This window comes from Juglans regia, chromosome 10, assembly GCF_001411555.2.
Source record: "Juglans regia cultivar Chandler chromosome 10, Walnut 2.0, whole genome shotgun sequence".
In the NCBI taxonomy this organism is placed as follows: Eukaryota; Viridiplantae; Streptophyta; class Magnoliopsida; order Fagales; family Juglandaceae; genus Juglans; species Juglans regia.
Genome location: NC_049910.1, coordinates 30,301,559 through 30,319,648, shown reverse-complemented (window position 1 = coordinate 30,319,648; position 18,090 = coordinate 30,301,559). Strand labels below are relative to the sequence as shown.

The following is an 18,090-nucleotide window of genomic DNA, read 5'->3' as shown; positions in this document are numbered from 1 at the left end:
CCCAAAAGCTCAGTGTAATTATTGCACTAAGCTATACAGTTGCCACTACAAGAATGACACTTCATCTATGTTACACCACCTCCAGAATGCATGTAAAACTTCCCCTCTTAGATTTAAAGGAGTTGGAAAAAGTCAGTCATCTGGTGTTAAGAGGGATGGAGAGGGAAGAGTGTGTAGCCCACAAAGTCTAGTGAAGTATGATGCAGAAAAACTTAAGATTTCAACTGCTAAGTTTTTTATTAGGTGTGAATTGCCTTTTAGGCTTATGGAGAACGAAGGGTTTGTCGAGTATGTGGCTGATTTAGAGTCTCGATTTACTTTGCCATCCCGAATCACTTTAAAAAGGGATTGTATTAAGCTGTATAACGAAGAGAAGATACAGCTAAAAAAATTGTTGGATGGTCAAAGAATCTCTCTAACCACCGATACCTGGACATCGGTGCAAAATATGAACTACATGTGTATTACTGCACATTTTATTGATTGCAACTGGAAATTGCACAAAAAAATATTAAAGTTTTGTCAAATTCCCAACCATAGGGGTGAAACTATTGGGAGGATGTTAGACTTGGGGTTGCATGATTGGGAGATTAATAAGATCTTGACTATCACAGTTGATAATGCCTCTTCTAATGATGTTGCTGTTGATTATATGAGGAGGAGAATAAAGGATAGTGATTGTACCATATTGGGTGGTGAGTTTCTTCACATGCGGTGTGCTGCCCATATATTGAATTTGATTGTTATGGACGGCTTGAGAGAAGTTTATGAGTTTGTAACAAGAATTAGAGATGCCGTTAGATATGTGAAGTCTTCACCGTCGAGGTTTGCCAAATTCAAGGCTTGTGCGGTAAAGGAAAATATTAGTGGGAGGATGATTTGCTTGGATGTTCCTACTAGATGGAACTCCACATATTTGATGTTGAGTACCGCTGAAAAACACAAACAAGCCTTTGAACACTATTATATGTGTGTGGATAGTGAATTCGTGAACCCCACTGTTGATGATTGGAGAAAAGCACATATTTTTGTAGAGTTGCTGAAAGTATTTTATGATGTTACATTGAACATTTCTGGTTCTTTGTATGTGACGGCTAATGTATACTTCCAAGAACTCTGCACAATTGAAGATACATTAAATGATATGTGCAATAGTCATGATATATCACTAGCACCATGGGCATAAATATGAAAAGTAAGTATGAAAAATATTGGGGTAGCACAGATAGATTTAACTTGATGATATATGTTGCTTTTGTGCTTGATCCACGATATAAAATGATAGCACTGAAGTTTTGGTTGAATCAGTGCAAAGGGGATGAGTTGGCGGATAGGATAGAGGCCAAGGTTAAACTCTTGTTAAGGCGCTTGATTGAGCAGTATAACAAATTTCGTGTGGATAGTGGGGGGAGTTCTAATGTGGTTCAAGGGAGGCCAAGCACTACTTCTACTTCTACTACTATGTCGACTAAATTTGATATCAGGTTAGAGAAATTTCTTTTGGAGCAAGGGTTTATGGAGTTTAGATCAGAACTAGATCGGTATTTGTCCGAGGGGTGTGCACAGAAATCACCCAGTTTTGATATTTTGGATTGGTGGAGAGTTAATGCCACCAATTATCCTGTCCTTGCTGAGGTAGCACGTGATGTGTTATCCACTCCCATTTCCACTGTTGCCTCGGAGTCCGCATTTAGTACTGGAGGACGCATCTTGGATCCTTTTAGGAGCTCATTGTCTCCAGAGACCGTTGAAGCCCTCATTTGCACTCAAAATTGGTTAAGGACCAAACCTGTCGACATCCAGGAGTTGGAAGAATACGTACAGTCGATGGATCTTGAAGGTAAGTTTGAAACTTGAAATATTTTTTTAATATCTATTTATCTCGATTTATTATCTATCTAACTCATTGTTAATATTTTTTTAGATGATTCTGTAGCTTCATCTTCAACAGAGGCTGCAGTGAGTCTCTCTTCTCATTCATGTTAAAAAAATTCTAGAGTAAGTGTTTTCTTCTTGCATAATCTTACTTTCTTAAATGATTTAAGATGTATTTTGAAACCACTTCTTTAAACCCAAATAGCCTCTTGGTTAACCTGTTCACTGATCATCTCTATTCATGAATAGGATAAGCATTCTAAAGATAAATTTGGCGTTGCTTATATGACTAGTTACTCTTCTATACTTTCTTGGGAGAGGATTTCAGAAATGCAACCTCAAAGGGATAAACCCATGCAGAGTAAGCAACCAGTTTATCTCCATAAATGTCTCCCAACTCCTACATATATTTGAAACCCCAGTTTATTTAAATTAGCAACATACTCATCATGTATGTGCAAGATGCATGGCGCAGAACCATACTTCTTCCCTAATATAGCTCTAAAAAAATTCTGGTTGAAAATATAATTCTAACTTGGTTCAGTTCATCTATGACAACACTTCAAAGAATTTAAGTTTTCATGAATACTTAGTAGCCAATCTAGGTAACTATGTCCACATCTATCAAAACAAATCTGGGTGCCAATCTCACATGACCATAGATGTCAGTCAAGCATGTGTTACGATATGTGGTCATGAATACATCTCAAAGACTGTGATAGGTTTGTGTGAGACTTGCCTTTCAGTACGTACAATGGATTATTCTTCACTGATAGGTTAGTAAGTATTTGACAGACAGGTAGGTTTATGTATTTAGGCTTAGTTTCTTACTTGTTCTGCCCATGGGTTGCCTTTAAGTTTTGTAAATTGAACCAAAAATTGAAAGAGGTGCATGTTTATAGTCTAGATTAATATATCAACTTAAATTTTCATGCACACAATGTGAAATCTCTTTGTTTTTCATGCATGCACTTATTAGTGTTGAACCTAATATCCTTTGCAACTTTAGGTTAAGGAAGCAGTTCATGTGTTGAAAGAATGCAGTCAAACCAGATCTGAGATACTCTTTTGAAAGTCTCATCCAAGAATTTGATTACATTAAAGTCTCATATATTTTTTTCTTGCAGATGGGTGTTGTTGTGGGTTTGGGCCTCCTTGTTATCGTTGGTGGTGGCTTATACTTTGGAGCTGGAGTGTTTACTTTCAGTTCTATTATTTCTGATTTTTATGTATTAGAGTTTAATTAAAGTAATGTATGTGTTTTGTAATATTTTTAGCAAATTAGTTCAAACAATGTAATATGTAGTTGATTGCATCTTGTATGTCACATGCATTTTACATGATGAATATTGATTTTTTTATTTTACATGTATTTGTGTAAAAAAAAAAAAAAATCCGGGTTCAACCCGGAATCCGGAATCCGGGTTCCGACCCGGGTCTGACCCGGATAAACCCGGTCCGGGTTCCGGCCCGGGTTTGAAACCCGGGTCCCGGGCCGGGTATACCCGGGTTGGAACCCGGATGAACAGTCCTACTGGAGTTAATGCACCAAGGTTGTTCCCATGTGTTTTTCTAACATCCTATCTAAAATCCTATCCAAAGGTTATGTTAATTCGAGTCAAGTGTTTGTTTTTTTCTCGAAAAATCAACTCAAGTCGAGTCGAGTCATCAAGAAAATATGTCCAAGTTTTATATGAATGTTTGCCATTCTTTCTTGCGAGGCTTTAGGCCGTGCTTCTTTCTTGCTTGCTTTAAGCCATGGTTGTTGGGAACTGTTTTTTTCTTGCGATGGTTTAGGCCGCCATCGTGTTAGGGAATAAACAAACACACTGCATATTAGGTGGTTAATACTCAACTAGATCGAGCAGTTGTATGCTCCTCCAGCAATTTTTCATACATAATACTACATTTTCCTCATTGGTTTGGAAGGGTTTTGTCACGTTTGATTTACTTGATTTTGAGAAAAGAAAAATAGAGAATATTTGTGAAATTTCTTAGATATAATATTAATAAGTTTTGTGAAAGTAGAAAGAATTTTGAATAATTTATTTTTAAATCAATTTTGTATTTAGATTTGTAAAAATAGATAATAAAACTGAAAAGTTGTTTGAATAAATATTTTGTTTGAATAATTCTTATTTTGGTTTTTATATTTGGATAATAATCGGATAAAAAATTTAGATAATTTTTTTTAGAGTTAAAGAAAATTAATTTTATTTTGAATAATCTTTAAAAAAAAAACTTAAAAAATAAGGAAAACTAAACATGGCGAATCGGCAATCTTATCGGTCTTTAGACTCTTTACTATGGGCTACTAATGAGGACAAACGTCATATTTTTATAATGCCATGTTAGCATCAGGAAAGAGGCAAATATATTATTGATCTACTTTATCTTATTGGTAGAAACTGTAACTTTACACGTTGGTAATTTTACAAAATAAAAAAAGTCATTTTATACGTGTCGTGGAAAAATCATTTTTTAATCTTTGTGTAATAATCATATCTTGATTTTTCTGATTCCAACCCATTTCATGGGGTGGAAAGCATTGACCGTTGATTAAAGAGATAAGATGAGCAGCACATGTAGTCCTTGACTGCTTGCATGAGTGGTAGCGGAAGAAAGTGCGTATACGACCAACAAACTCAACATCATCCAAAGCAACTCAAAGCCTACCACAATCTTCCACGAGTGGGGTTTGGCTGCTTTGTTTAAATATCAAAACTTTCTAGTGACTAGAAGAACAAATGTGCTTTAAAAAAAATAAAAAAACTTAAAAAATAAGGAAAACTAAACATGACGAATCGGCGATCTTATCCCATGGGCTCCTGCCAAGGACAAACGTCATATTTCTATAATGCCATGTCAGCATCAGGAAAGAGGCGAATACATTATCGATGTACTTTATCTTATTGGTGGAAACTATAATTTTACACTTGTCGGAAGCAACTGTCAGGACCCACTCTCTGGCCCTAGCCGTTCCATACATTATCTTGATTTTTCTGATTACAACCCATTTTAGGGGTTTGTGCAAAGCATTGGCCCTTGACTTATAAAGAGATCAATGAGCAACACATGTAGGAGATGTTTGGATTCGCAGGACATTTCAGCTCATCTCAACTCATCTCATTACTATTCATTATTATTCAGCAACTTTAACTCACAAATCTCACTACTATTCACAACTCATCTCATTATTATTCACAATCTTATCTCAAATCATCTCAAGTCATCTTCGAATCCAAACGTCTCCGTAGTCGCTTGCATGAGTGGAAGTGGAAGAAAGTGCGTATACAACCAACAAACTCAACATCATCCTAAGCAAGTTAACGTCTACCAGCATCCTCCACGAGTACTGGGGTTTGGCTATTTTATTTTAAAATCAAAACTTTCAAGTGGCTAGAAGAACAAATATACCACAAAATCGATTTTTTTGTAGAAAATGAAATACTTCAAAAATTAAATAAAATATTTGACATTGGTCCAATCAAATGTGTCCGGCGCACTGAGCCCCATTTTGCCCCCAACTGACTCTAGCAAAGCATACCTCATGCCTCCATCTTCAACCTCCATCCTCTCGAATGATGTTTGGTCCTTCTGTGCTACATCCACTATCATGTATGTAGAGTTCCATCTAGTCAGAATGTCCAGTTGCAATATACTGGAAGATGGGGATCTCAAGTTGTTTGGCTATTGCTTTAAACTGGCAAAGCCATAAGGAGGAAGCCCTCACATATCTCACAAGATTCTAGACTTTAATAATGGAATCATCAACCTCCTTGAACCCCTAAGAAACTATAAAGTTAATGATATGGGTACAACATTGAACATGGATAAATTGGTTCTCACGAATGATATCCTCATTTACCGTCATGTTCCGCCTGAACCAATCAATGACAGTGTCATTTGCACTGGCATTGTCAACCGTGATACAAAGCACATTTCTAATCCCCCAATCCTTTATACAGTATCTATCTCCTTGCCAATGGATGACTCATTGTGATCAACAATTTATTTGAAGCTAATAAAACGCTTTTGTAATGTCTACTCACTATCAATAAAATGGGTTGTGATACACATGTAGCTCATATTTTATATGGAGGTCCATGTATCAATCGTAAATGACACTCTCTGGCCTATGGCGACAAATATTTCCTTCATCATTGCCTTCTCTTGTCATGTATCTTCAAACAATCGAGCATCACAGTATACCGTGAAGGCATGAGAAAGCGTGGCTCTAAAGTGTGACAACCAGCCCCTTTTTCTCTTGATTGGTCATGAGTCTTGTCTACGTATTTTAAATATTGAAGTTGTGTTTTTAAATATAACGAGTGATTTTTAAAGTGAGCCTATTATTTTAAAACCCTTGAAATATTTTAAATGTCCAAGAAATATTTTAAATAGGGTTTTTTCAGTATTATTGAACTAAGCTCGATTTTAAAGTAGGCCTCTTAGATTTTGGAAGCCACAAAAGTATTATAATTGTAGAAAAAATATTATGAGATTTAAATTACGTTAAAAATTCTATTTAATTAGATTATTTTATTGCCTTAAAAATATTTAACAAATTTCATCATTTTAATTAATGATGAAAGAATAGTATTTTATAACATAAAGTTGATATTAATTTATGATATTATATTTATATTTGATCTAGATATTTTAGTTAGTTTATTTCAGTGTTTAATCTCCACTGTTGGATCTAGGTTAAGAATCCTAAATGAAGGGTCTAGATTAACTACCTAAGAGGAAACCCTCGATCCCTTATTTTCCCTTTTTCCTCTCTCTCTTCCCTCCCTCTCAAGCCGCGCGTCTTCCCCCTCACTCACCCAATCTTTTCCTCTTAGCCCAACAGCGTCGTCAATTGCCGTTGTAGTGCTGCACCTTTACCACCTCACCGGCCTCCTCCTTCTATGTCGGACCCAGCCTTCCTTATGCCTCCCCCCCTCTCTCTCTCTCTCCTCCTCACCAAATCAAGCCTCGAAACAGCCCCATTTCTCTCTCGATTTTCTTTGTTGCTGCTGCAGTAGCCCCTTACCTCGTCGGACCACCCTTCTCCTCCCCTTGCCCCCACGACCTCTTCTCCATGACGTAGCTCCCTAATCTGCCCCTTCTCATGCAGCCTCTCTCTATCTCACGGGTTCTTGTTATCGCACGACCCTCTAGTATATTGTACAAAAATTAGGAAAATATCTCCTGTTTTGCAGTCTAGAAGGAAAGGAAAACTCATGCCACTCCGTGAAGATCTTTCGCCATTGCGATTTTCATCCCCTCCTAAAAGCAACACAACAAATACTCAAGTTCCAATATAAAAATAAAAATAAAACTATCTAATAAATCACCTGGAATAGAATGCTTTTGGACACAAAGTTAAAGTGTAGAACAAGAAAGAAAATGAGTTCTGATAGGTTTTCGGTAAAATTTTATGAATTGTTTGTAAGAGGGAGAAAACGGAAAGCATATGGCATTTCTAATTAATATAATAGGAAACTTTAAAATCTTAAAATTCTTGTATAATAATCTAATAATATGAAATTAATATAACATTTGAAATAGCAGGAAATAAATATTAATCTTATAAATCTTATTATAATATTTTATATAATATATAAGTTCTAATTTTATAACATAAAATTAATATAACATAAAATCTTAATCTTAATCTTAATCTTAAATATGAACATTAATATTAAGTTATTAATATAAACATATTTTTGATATATATATTATATTTAATTATAATATATATTCTTTTTTAGAAATACATTTCTAAATATTTGATCATATACACTAATATAAAAGTTGTATAGTGTAACTTATATAGACTATAGTGGTATAATTAAATTCACTATTATATTAGTATGTGTTAATTAATATAATTATTATAAAATAACGTACACTCATATTTTTATAATGCCATGTTAGCAAATACATTTTTGATATACTTTCTCTTATTGGTGGAAACTGTAATTTTACTAATTTTATAAAATAATGTACAAAAATAAAAAAGAAAAGTAATTTTACACTTTTATTGGTGGAAACTGTCAGTACCCACTCTCTGGCCTAAGCAGTTCCATACATTAATGTATTTTATCTTTGTGTCATAATCATATCTTGATTTTTCTGATTCTAACCCATTCCAGGGGTTTGTGGAAAAAATTGGCTCTTGACAAAAGAGATCAGATAAGCAGCACATGCTTGACAGCTGGCATGACGGGTAGTGGAAGAATCAACATCATCCAAAGCAAGTCAAAGTCTACTAACATTTTCCACGAGTGGGGTTTGGCTGCTTTATTTAAAAATCAAAACTTTCAAGTGACTAGAAGAACAAAACTACCACAAAGTCGATTTTTTGGGTAAAAACAAGGATTTTAAGCACGTACCAATCATGTTAAACACACTTATGGGTTGCAAAGTCAATAATAACACAAAACAGGAGAAGATGGATAGTTTTTAGGAAACTAGCCTCCTGTTTTAAAAAGGATTTTTTAATTTTTTAATTTTTTTTTTATAAGAATCCCCTGTTTTGGTTCTTATTTACTTGGCAAGGATGGAAAATTCCAGCCCCACGGTAGGTAACATCTCATCAAAGACGCTGGACTAAATTTGCAATTATTGCTCAACGAGAGTTCCCTTTGTGTGGAAAATTTTCAGATGTGACATTCTTTGAATTTTCCTTGGTTTGATGTTTGAACGTCCCACCATTGGATGTGTATTTTTCTCTTCTTTCTCGAGTTTTCATCTATTTATTAGCTTATTGTTGAGATCACAGTTCAGACTAGAGCAAAAGCCAGAGCCAAATAAACTCAAACCTCATGTAATGACGAAAGTAGCTCCAATATTTATCCATTTCTCTTTTTACGTCACATTTTTCCTCTTTCTCACCCATGCAAACTCCCAAGCTCAAGAACAAGGAATCCTACTAAACCTGAAACAACTCTGGGGAAACCCAGAATCTCTCAGACACTGGATTCCAGCAAACTCCTCCTCCCATTGTTCCTGGCCTGAGATCACTTGCTCCAACGACTCTATCATTGGGTTATCCTTCAGAGATTACAACATCAGTGGAACAGTCCCACCCTTCGTTTGCAACCTCACGAACCTCACAACATTTGATGTTTATAACAACAGTTTCCACTCAACGGAGTTCCCGAGAGCTCTCTACAACTGTTCGAAGTTGGAAATTCTTGACCTCTCACAGAATTTCTTTTATGGTGCAATCCCCGATGACATTCACCGCATGTCTCAGCTTCGAGAGCTCAGCCTCGAAGGTAACAACTTCGACGGTAACATCTCAGCATCAATCGGGCAGTTGACAAAATTGAGGAAACTCATGCTTGTCCAGTGTCCGTTTACCGGTTCTTTCCCACCAGAAATTGGAAACCTGTCCAATCTCGAGGAACTAGGATTGGCCTATAATTCTAAGATGGTGCCAATGTTGCCTTCGGAGTTCGGAAAGTTAAAGAAGCTGAAGTTTTTATGGATGACTGCGACGAATTTGATCGGGGAAATCCCAAACACGATTGGAGACATGGAAGCTCTGGAGCATTTGGATTTGTCACAAAATAACTTGACCGGGAAGATCCCTGATAGTTTGTTTATGCCAAAGAATCTAACGATTGTTTACCTTTACAAAAACAAATTGTCTGGAGAGATTCCTCCGGTGGTCGAGGCTTTGAACCTTGATGTCATTGATCTATCGGAAAATCATTTGACAGGGGCAATTCCCGATGATTTTGGAAAGCTCAAAAATTTGACGGGTCTGGCTTTGTTTTCTAATCAACTATCTGGAAAAATCCCAGATAGCATTGGTCGTCTTCCAAGGCTTATAAATCTCAAGTTATTTAACAACAATTTTTTTGGGAGTTTGCCTCCAGAACTAGGGAGGTATTCTATGTTGGAAAGGCTTTGGGTTTCAACCAACAGGCTTACAGGCCAGTTGCCAGAACACTTATGTGACAATGGGAAGTTGGTGGAAGTGGTAGCTTATGAAAACCAACTGGTTGGAGAATTGCCCAAGTTGCTTGGAAATTGCAGCAGTTTGGAATCAGTGAAGATATACAAAAATAAGTTTTCTGGAAATATTCCAAGTGGTCTTTGGACATCATTGAATCTAAAAATGTTGATGCTAAGTGATAATTTTTTTACAGGCGAGCTTCCTGAGAGATTGGCATGGAATCTTTCACGATTGGAGATGAATAACAACAGGTTTTCTGGAAAAATTCCACAGGGAGTGTCTTATTGGAGGAATTTGTCAGTTCTCCAGGCTAGTAATAACCACTTCAACGGCATGATTCCTCGAGATCTTTCTCCTTTGACAATTCTTTTGCTTGATCGTAATCGACTTTCAGGCTCCCTTCCATCAGATATTAATTCATGGAAATCGCTGAATACTCTAAACCTCAGCCAAAATGCAATTTCTGGACAAATTCCAGAGGAACTTGGTTCCTTATCAGGCCTTACTGAATTAGACTTGTCAGAAAACCAGTTGTCAGGCCTAATTCCATCAAAACTTGGCCTCTTGAAGCCCACTTTTCTGAATTTATCTTCAAATCATCTAACTGGAAGCATCCCGAGTGAATTCGAGAATGGTGCATATGCCTACAGCTTCTTGAACAATCCTAGTCTTTGTGCTAATAGACGATCTCGATCCTTTAATCTCAAGAACTGCAGTGCGCGTCGCCAAAAGTCGAGCAAAAATTCTTACCAATTAATTGCTTGGATCATAGGTTTGGTGATAGCAGTTCTTCTAGGTTTATTTATTTCATTCTTTGTGATCATAAATTACAAAAAAAGAAAGCATGGATTGCATTTGACATGGAAGCTTGTCTCATTCCAGAAGCTGAATTTCACAGAATCAGAAATTTTGTCAGGATTGACAGAAAATAACCTGATTGGTTCTGGTGGATCAGGTCAAGTATATCGTGTTGTTGTTCATCCTTCAGGTGATATGGTTGCTGTGAAGAAGATTTGGAATAATAGAAAGCTAGAAGAAAAACATGAAAAGGAATTTCTGGCAGAAGTCAAAATACTTAGTTCAATTCGACATGCCAACATAGTGAAGTTGCTTTGTTGTATCTCCAATGATACTTCAAAACTTCTTGTCTATGAGTATCTGCATAACCATAGCCTGGATCGCTGGCTGCATAGGAAAAGTAGAGCAACAACCTTTTCAAGTGCAGTCAGTGATGTTGTCTTGGATTGGCCTAAGAGGTTGCATATAGCAGTTGGAGCTGCCCAGGGACTCTCCTATATGCACCATGACTGCTCACTACCCATTGTTCATCGAGATGTGAAGTCAAGCAACATCCTTTTAGATCTCAATTTCAATGCACAAATAGCAGATTTTGGTCTAGCAAAGATGTTGGTCAAGGAGGGAGAACCGGCTACAATGTCAGCTGTGGCTGGCTCTTTTGGCTACATAGCACCGGGTGTGTGACAATATAGATTTCTAAGTTTCCTTTTATTGATTATGTTTTCCTCTTTTTCCATCATAAGAAGTTTGGCTTAGTTTGTGTTGTTGAATTGAAATGCAGAGTATGCTCACACGAGAAGAATTAATGAGAAGATCGATGTTTATAGCTTCGGGGTTATCCTTCTGGAGCTGACAACCGGAAGGAAAGCCAATGATGGTGATGAACATACATCCCTAGCCCAATGGGCATTGCGACACATTCAAGATGGAAAACCAATAGTTGATGCCTTGGATGAGGAGGTCAAGGAACCTTGTCACTTGAATGAAATGTGTAATGTTTTTAGACTTGGACTCTATTGTACTGGCACACAGCCTTCTACCAGACCATCCATGAAAATGGTTCTTAAGGTTTTGCTCCAATGCAGCCAATCAATAAGAAACGAAGAGAAGAATGCGGCAATTGAGATGTTTTTCACTTCCTAAGGAATTCAAAGCCAAATGAGGATGTTGAGCATTGTTCAAGAGAAATAAAAGACTAGATCCTCTATGGTTTAGGGCTAAGCACCAACCAAGTCGAAGTCTATATGCCCATCCTAAGACTCCAAGATGTTCATCCTCCACTCCAACTACAACTTCGACTTGTCGGAGCAGAGTTGGATCTTGGGCTTTTCCCTTTTTCTTTTTTTTTGCTGTTTTCAACTTCATAATTGTTACACTTTTTAAAAAGGAATTTTTTGTGTGAGCTTTTAAATTTATTTATTTTTTCAAAAATTACAATCTAAAGTAAATAATTCACTTTTGCATCAATTTTACTCAAACTATAACAAAAAAGATAAAAATAAAATAAAACTAACTAAAAACAAGTAACATACTAACATGCTTCAAAAAATTAAGCAAAAAAATTAAAAAAGGACTAATAACTATAATAAACATCCACTCTCATCATCCATCATCCACATCCAACTAATCACTACAATAAACATCCACACCCATCATCCATCAACCACATCCAAAATCATCCACTGGACCACACCCACCATCCACATCAATCATAATAATATTTTTTTACAATGACTACAACTGCCATTTTGTAAGTTCCAATTCTGACAAAAAAAGAAACCTAGCATTTTCTAAGTGCCAACAAAATTAAATGTTTCCAATAACAAATATAATTTCCCTACAAGGCAACAACTAAACCAAAATACTTTAAATGTTCCAAGTGCCACACTGCCATTCCAACTTCCAAGTTGTGTCTAAAAACAAAATATGAAAAGATTTTAGTTAGAAATTTTGGGCCTACATAATATATCAATACAGGAAAATCATAAGCTGATGTATACTAGCTGGCCGGAAACTTCATGCAATTTTCTTTTTCAAAAAATTAAACCTATCTAACTCGTTTGAGGTCTCATGTGTCCTTTGGACCTTTAGCCCTTTGGTCTAAAGCCAATAATAATATTGCAATACAGCTAGCAACAACATATCCAACATGAGCAATTTATAACAAAATAACAGGCTAAGAACATCACAACCTCAATCATAGTGCTATTGCCAAGTAAGTAACTCAAACCTCAATCATCTTCATGAAGTAAGCTCACCATACTGGTGGTTAATTCTATATTAAGATGTTAAAGTATATGAGATTAGTATCACAAAATGTCAAAACCAACATATATAACAAACTAAATAGATCTCTAAATACATTACCTGAGTCTAACTTATAGCTCTCCCCATCATTAATGGTATCCGAATAATTTTGACTCAGGCATATAGGAGTGGACTTCAACTAGTTTTGCACACACACAAGAGCCTCTACAGTTCTAGGAGCCAAAGAACTCCTAAACGGATCTAGGACATGGCCTTATGTGCTAAATGCAAACTCGGATGCTATGGTGGTGATAGGAATAGCCAACATATCTCTTGCCATTAGAGCAAGAATCAAATATTTGATGGAGTTGACCTTCAACCAAATTAAAATGTTGAAACTCTCCGTAGGAGCCTCAACATCCTGCAACAAATACCGTTCTATCTCCAACTTACAACCCATCAAGGATGCTGATTTCCACTCTTTATGGAAGTTTTTCAAAAAGGCCAAGGGATCAACTGTACAGGTACGACTACTCCCCATTGATGCACTACCTTCACTACGAGGTGTTGACTTAGACCCAGTTATGCACCCATCACCAAATGTAACATATTGTTCATACAAATATTCCATATCCCTCTTGAGGAGTGCAACAAATTTCCCACCCCTCTCAACGCCCAATGCTTGGTTGAACCAATAATTTTTCAGGGGCTCTCGTATATGCACTGTGACAGATCACTGCCCATTGTTCATCGAGATGTGAAGTCAAGTAACATCCTTTTAGATCTCAATTTCAATGCACAAATAGCTAATTTCGGTCTAGCAAAGATGTTGATCAAGGAGGGAGAATTGGCTACAATGTTAGCTGTGGTTGGCTCTTTTGGCTACATGATAGCTTCAGGTGTGTGATAATATAAATTTCCAAGTTTCCTTTTATTGATGATGTTCTTTCTTTTTCCATTACCAAAGGTTTGGCTTAGCTTGTGTTGTTGAATTGAAATGTAGAGTATGCTCGCACGACAAGAATTAATGAGAAGATCGATGGTGATGAACACACATCCCTAGCTGAATGGGCATTGCAACACATAAACCTATAGGTGATGCCTTGGATGTGGAGGTCAAGGAGCCATGTCACTTGAATGAAATGTGTCTTGTTTTCAGACTTGGACTCTATTCTACTGGCACACTACTTCTACCATGCCATCCAGGAAAGAGGTTCTGAAGGCTTTGCTCTAGTGTAGCCAACCAGTCAGAAATGGAGAGAAGAATGACGAAACTGAGATACTTTTCCCTTCCTATGGAATTCAAAGCCAAATGAAGATGCTCAACATTGTTCAAGAGAAGTGAAGTTGGAGCTGCCCATGGGCTTTCCTATATGTACCATGATTGCTCAGTACCCATTGTTCATTGAGATGTGAAGTCAATCAACATCCTTTTAGATCTCAATTTCAACGCACGAATAGCTGATTTTGGTCTAGCAAAGATGTTGATCAAGGAGAGAGAACTGGCTACAATGTTAGAGTGGCTGGCTCTTTTGGCTACATAGCTACTGGTGTGTAACTATATAAATTTTCAAGTTTCCTTTTATTGATGATGTTTTCCTCTTTTTCCATCACCAGAAGTTTGGCTTAGCTTTGTGTTGTTGAATTGAAATGCAGAGTATGCTCGGACAACTAGAATTAATGAGAAGATCAATGTTTGCAATTTCAGGATTATGCTTCTAGAACTAACAACTAGGAGGAAATTCAATGATGGTGATGAATACACATCCCTAAACAAATGGGCATTGTGACACATTCAAGATGGAAAACCTATAGGTGATGCCTTGGATGAAGAGGTTAAGGAGCCCTGTCACTTAAATGAAATGTGTCATGTTTTTAGACTTGACTCTATTGTACTGGTACATAGCCTTCTACCAGGCCATACATCAAAGCGGTTTTGAAGGTTTTGCTGTAGTGCAACCAGCCAGTCAGAAATGGAGAGAATAATGCGGCAGCTGAGATGCTTTTTGTAATACCCAATGCCCAAGCCCACGACCCAAGCTCAAAAAGATCCCAGCCCAGAAGACCCACAGGATGTCACTTCCGGGAAAGACTCCTTCTCCTTTTAGTTTCTTTTTCTCCGAACCCACGCTCCATCCCTGACTATTTCTTTTCCCCCCGAAATCTTCTCCTCCTGTTAGCTGCTCCCCCATTTTTTCTTCCATGAATCCAACATTTTACCCACGCCCCTTCAGTTTAATTTTCTTTTCTTCTCAAATTATCTTCTCAATATACTCTCTCTCTCTCTCTCTCTCTCTCTCTCTCTTATGTTTCTTCCTCTTGGTCTCTCTCTCAATTTTATTTTCACCTCTTTGTCTACTCTCCTCAACCAACAGCCACGAGAACCACCTTGCTCTTACACGATGAAAGCCGCCGGGCCCACTAACTCAAGCCTCTGCCTTACACCACTGTAGACCCACGCCACCCCAACACAACCTAACACCAACCCACAAGCCTCCACCCATAGTGCTACCTCTGCACACAGTCATCCCACATATAGCAGATAGCGAAAACTACCCTGCGGCAGCACCACCCTCGTTGGAATAGGCCAATTGAAAGCCTCTGTTTTGTGCAACTTGGAACAGATCCATCTCAACCATGACCATAGCACACTCGAAGAACTACCACGAAGCCAACTACCGCTCAGTCGTCGGCCACCCATGGTTAAACTTCCAATCAACAAACCATGTTGGAAACCAACAATCAGCACGACCACCACCCCTTCAGTTTGCACATTTCTTCCCCCACATTACGACATCGCCACAACCAAAACACCCGCAAGCAGAAAACCGCGCAACCGCATGCCGTTGCCATGCCATGGCTTCGCCACCAGTACCCAAGCAGAAGACCACCATCTCATGCCTCCCACACCCACAGTCTTTTACTGCATGCACCACCACTACACAAGCCTCTCCCACATTCCCTCAGTTCTAGCCACCACTTCACGTCGGGAGCTCCACACTACCACCACATTGCAGCGTGAAACCCAAGCCACCATCGCAAGCCAAGAGGCCTCTATTTTCCCTCGTAAAAAACAGAGCAGCTCCTCCATAGGGGTGCTTAAGCCACCGCTCTCTCTCTGTGAACTCCACCACATCCCACAGAGGAGGCTAACGTGATTTAATCTCTGCCAGCCGCTGGATTTCCATTGCTTGATGCCGGGTTTCCACTAGGTAAGCATCTGCTGCATAATCTTTTTCTCTAATGTGTTGGCTTTTAGATGAGGACACTTAGCAGTAGCGCCAATGTGTGTAATTACCTCAAGGCCATCTATGTGTATTAGGGTCTGATGGGTTTGGATGTTGATGTGCTTTGGGCTTGATTTTGTGAGTTTATAGTGAGCCCAATTTTATGAGGAAGTTGATTTCTCAGGTGGTCTAGGGTTTAATTATTTTTGGAAATTAGTATGCTATTTTGTTTTGGGTTATGGACTACAAAGGTTTACAGGCCACTGGTGGATATCATGAGCTTAATATGTATAGTTTGGTATCAAGATCACGTGTTTGCATGATAATATTCTAAGACCAATTTATGAGTAACATCATATTAGGATTTAATCGTGTAATTGTTTGGAGAAAATTATGTGAAAATCAAAGTATTTGGAGGAAATGGTATTTCAGTGTTCGAGGATTTTAGATGTTAGAGGAAAATATATTCTTTCATTCTTTGGCTTTTATTATGAAATATATGTACAATTGAAAATTCACGCAAGTTACGCGACTATTTTATAGGTAACAATTGATATTCATTTAACATAGTTGTGAGAAGATTCAGAAAAGTTAAAGAGTCCAGGTAAGCGGGGTTCCTATGCTAGACTTTGCATAAAAAAAATGAGCTCAGGTTGATTTTATGAAAAATGTGCACGATATGTTTTGAAAAGAAATATGAAAATAACCTCAATTATGTGTTCTGCATTACTCATGACATCTGTATAAAAGAGAAAGTATTTTCTGACATGACTAGTGTAAACATAAGAAATATTTGGACATGCTATTTTTGAAATGTGCAAAAGAGCGAATATGAAATTTGTGAATTTCATACATGTCATATGAAGATGCTTTTAATCCATTTCGCTTTTGTGAAAATGATAAGAAAATGTTCAGTTTTCTATTTGATATGATATGACATCTGAAAAACTTTTGGCATGACTTTCTGATTATGTTATATGGTTAGTACCAATATCACTAATATGAGTGCACCCACTTTGGAAACAAATAGGTCTTCCTACATGTTCTTTTCTGTGTGCACACTCAGGGCTTTGAGAATGAATAAGGGAAAGATTGACATTCTAATACTACCTAGTTTGGCCACCGGAGATAACACAACCTACCACAAGGGTTAAACATGGTATATGATATGATATGGTGATATAATATGATGATATGATACGATATGATATGATACGATATGATAAGATATGAAATGATATGATAAGATGAAAATTTTTAGTCATATTATGCCAGAGGGTCTTTGATTCTTTGAATATGAATAGTTTGAAATGTCGCTCTGATTTCTTGATCACATGCTTTTGTGATCTCCATATTGAAACTGAAATGTCATGTTTCTTCATTCTGAACTCTGTGAAAAATATCATGTTTACATACTAGTATATATTTTCTGCTTACTGAGTTATTGATAACTTACCCCATATTTCCACAATATTTTTAAGATAATTTGAATATCTTAGTTGAGGATGAAGACTAGGGAGTATGGGTGAGATGATTTAAGCATGGTGGATTAAGCTTAGAAGGTTGCTATGATTATTGGAGAATTTTATTCAGAAATTTTGTCGTGTTCTGAGGACTTAATATTTTAAAAGGTTGATGTTTATTTTTGAAGTTTTGTGGTACTTTTAGATTATTTATATTGGATTAGTTGATTGGAAATAGTGAGATCTATGTGTAATTGAGAAATTGAAGTCTATATATTCACTGTGAGATGTGAGTTTAAGTGACAAAAAGTAACTCTCTGCCCCCTTTGGGACTGGGTTGTTACACTTTTCCCTTCCTAAGCAATTCAAAGCCAAATTAGGATGCTCAACATTGTTCAAGCGAAATAAAAGACCAGATCCTCTATGCTTACTAAAAAGAATTGAATACTGAAGTTATTACTAAAATGAATATCATGGAATTCAACCCTTGTGTTTTATTGGAATTCCGTTCCAAAATATTCTT

At 37.1% G+C, this 18,090-nt stretch overlaps 1 protein-coding gene across 1 annotated transcript; it reads left to right on the top strand.

Moving 5' to 3' along the window:
• The first annotated feature begins 8,640 nt into the window (after positions 1-8,640).
• On the top strand, positions 8,641-11,777 carry LOC108987576 (receptor-like protein kinase HSL1). The gene is made up of 2 exons (XM_018960509.2): positions 8,641-11,306; positions 11,412-11,777. The coding sequence occupies exons 1-2, from the start codon at positions 8,696-8,698 to the stop codon at positions 11,771-11,773; spliced, it is 2,973 nt and encodes a 990-aa protein (XP_018816054.2). The 5' UTR covers positions 8,641-8,695; the 3' UTR covers positions 11,774-11,777.
• The last annotated feature ends 6,313 nt before the right edge of the window (positions 11,778-18,090 follow it).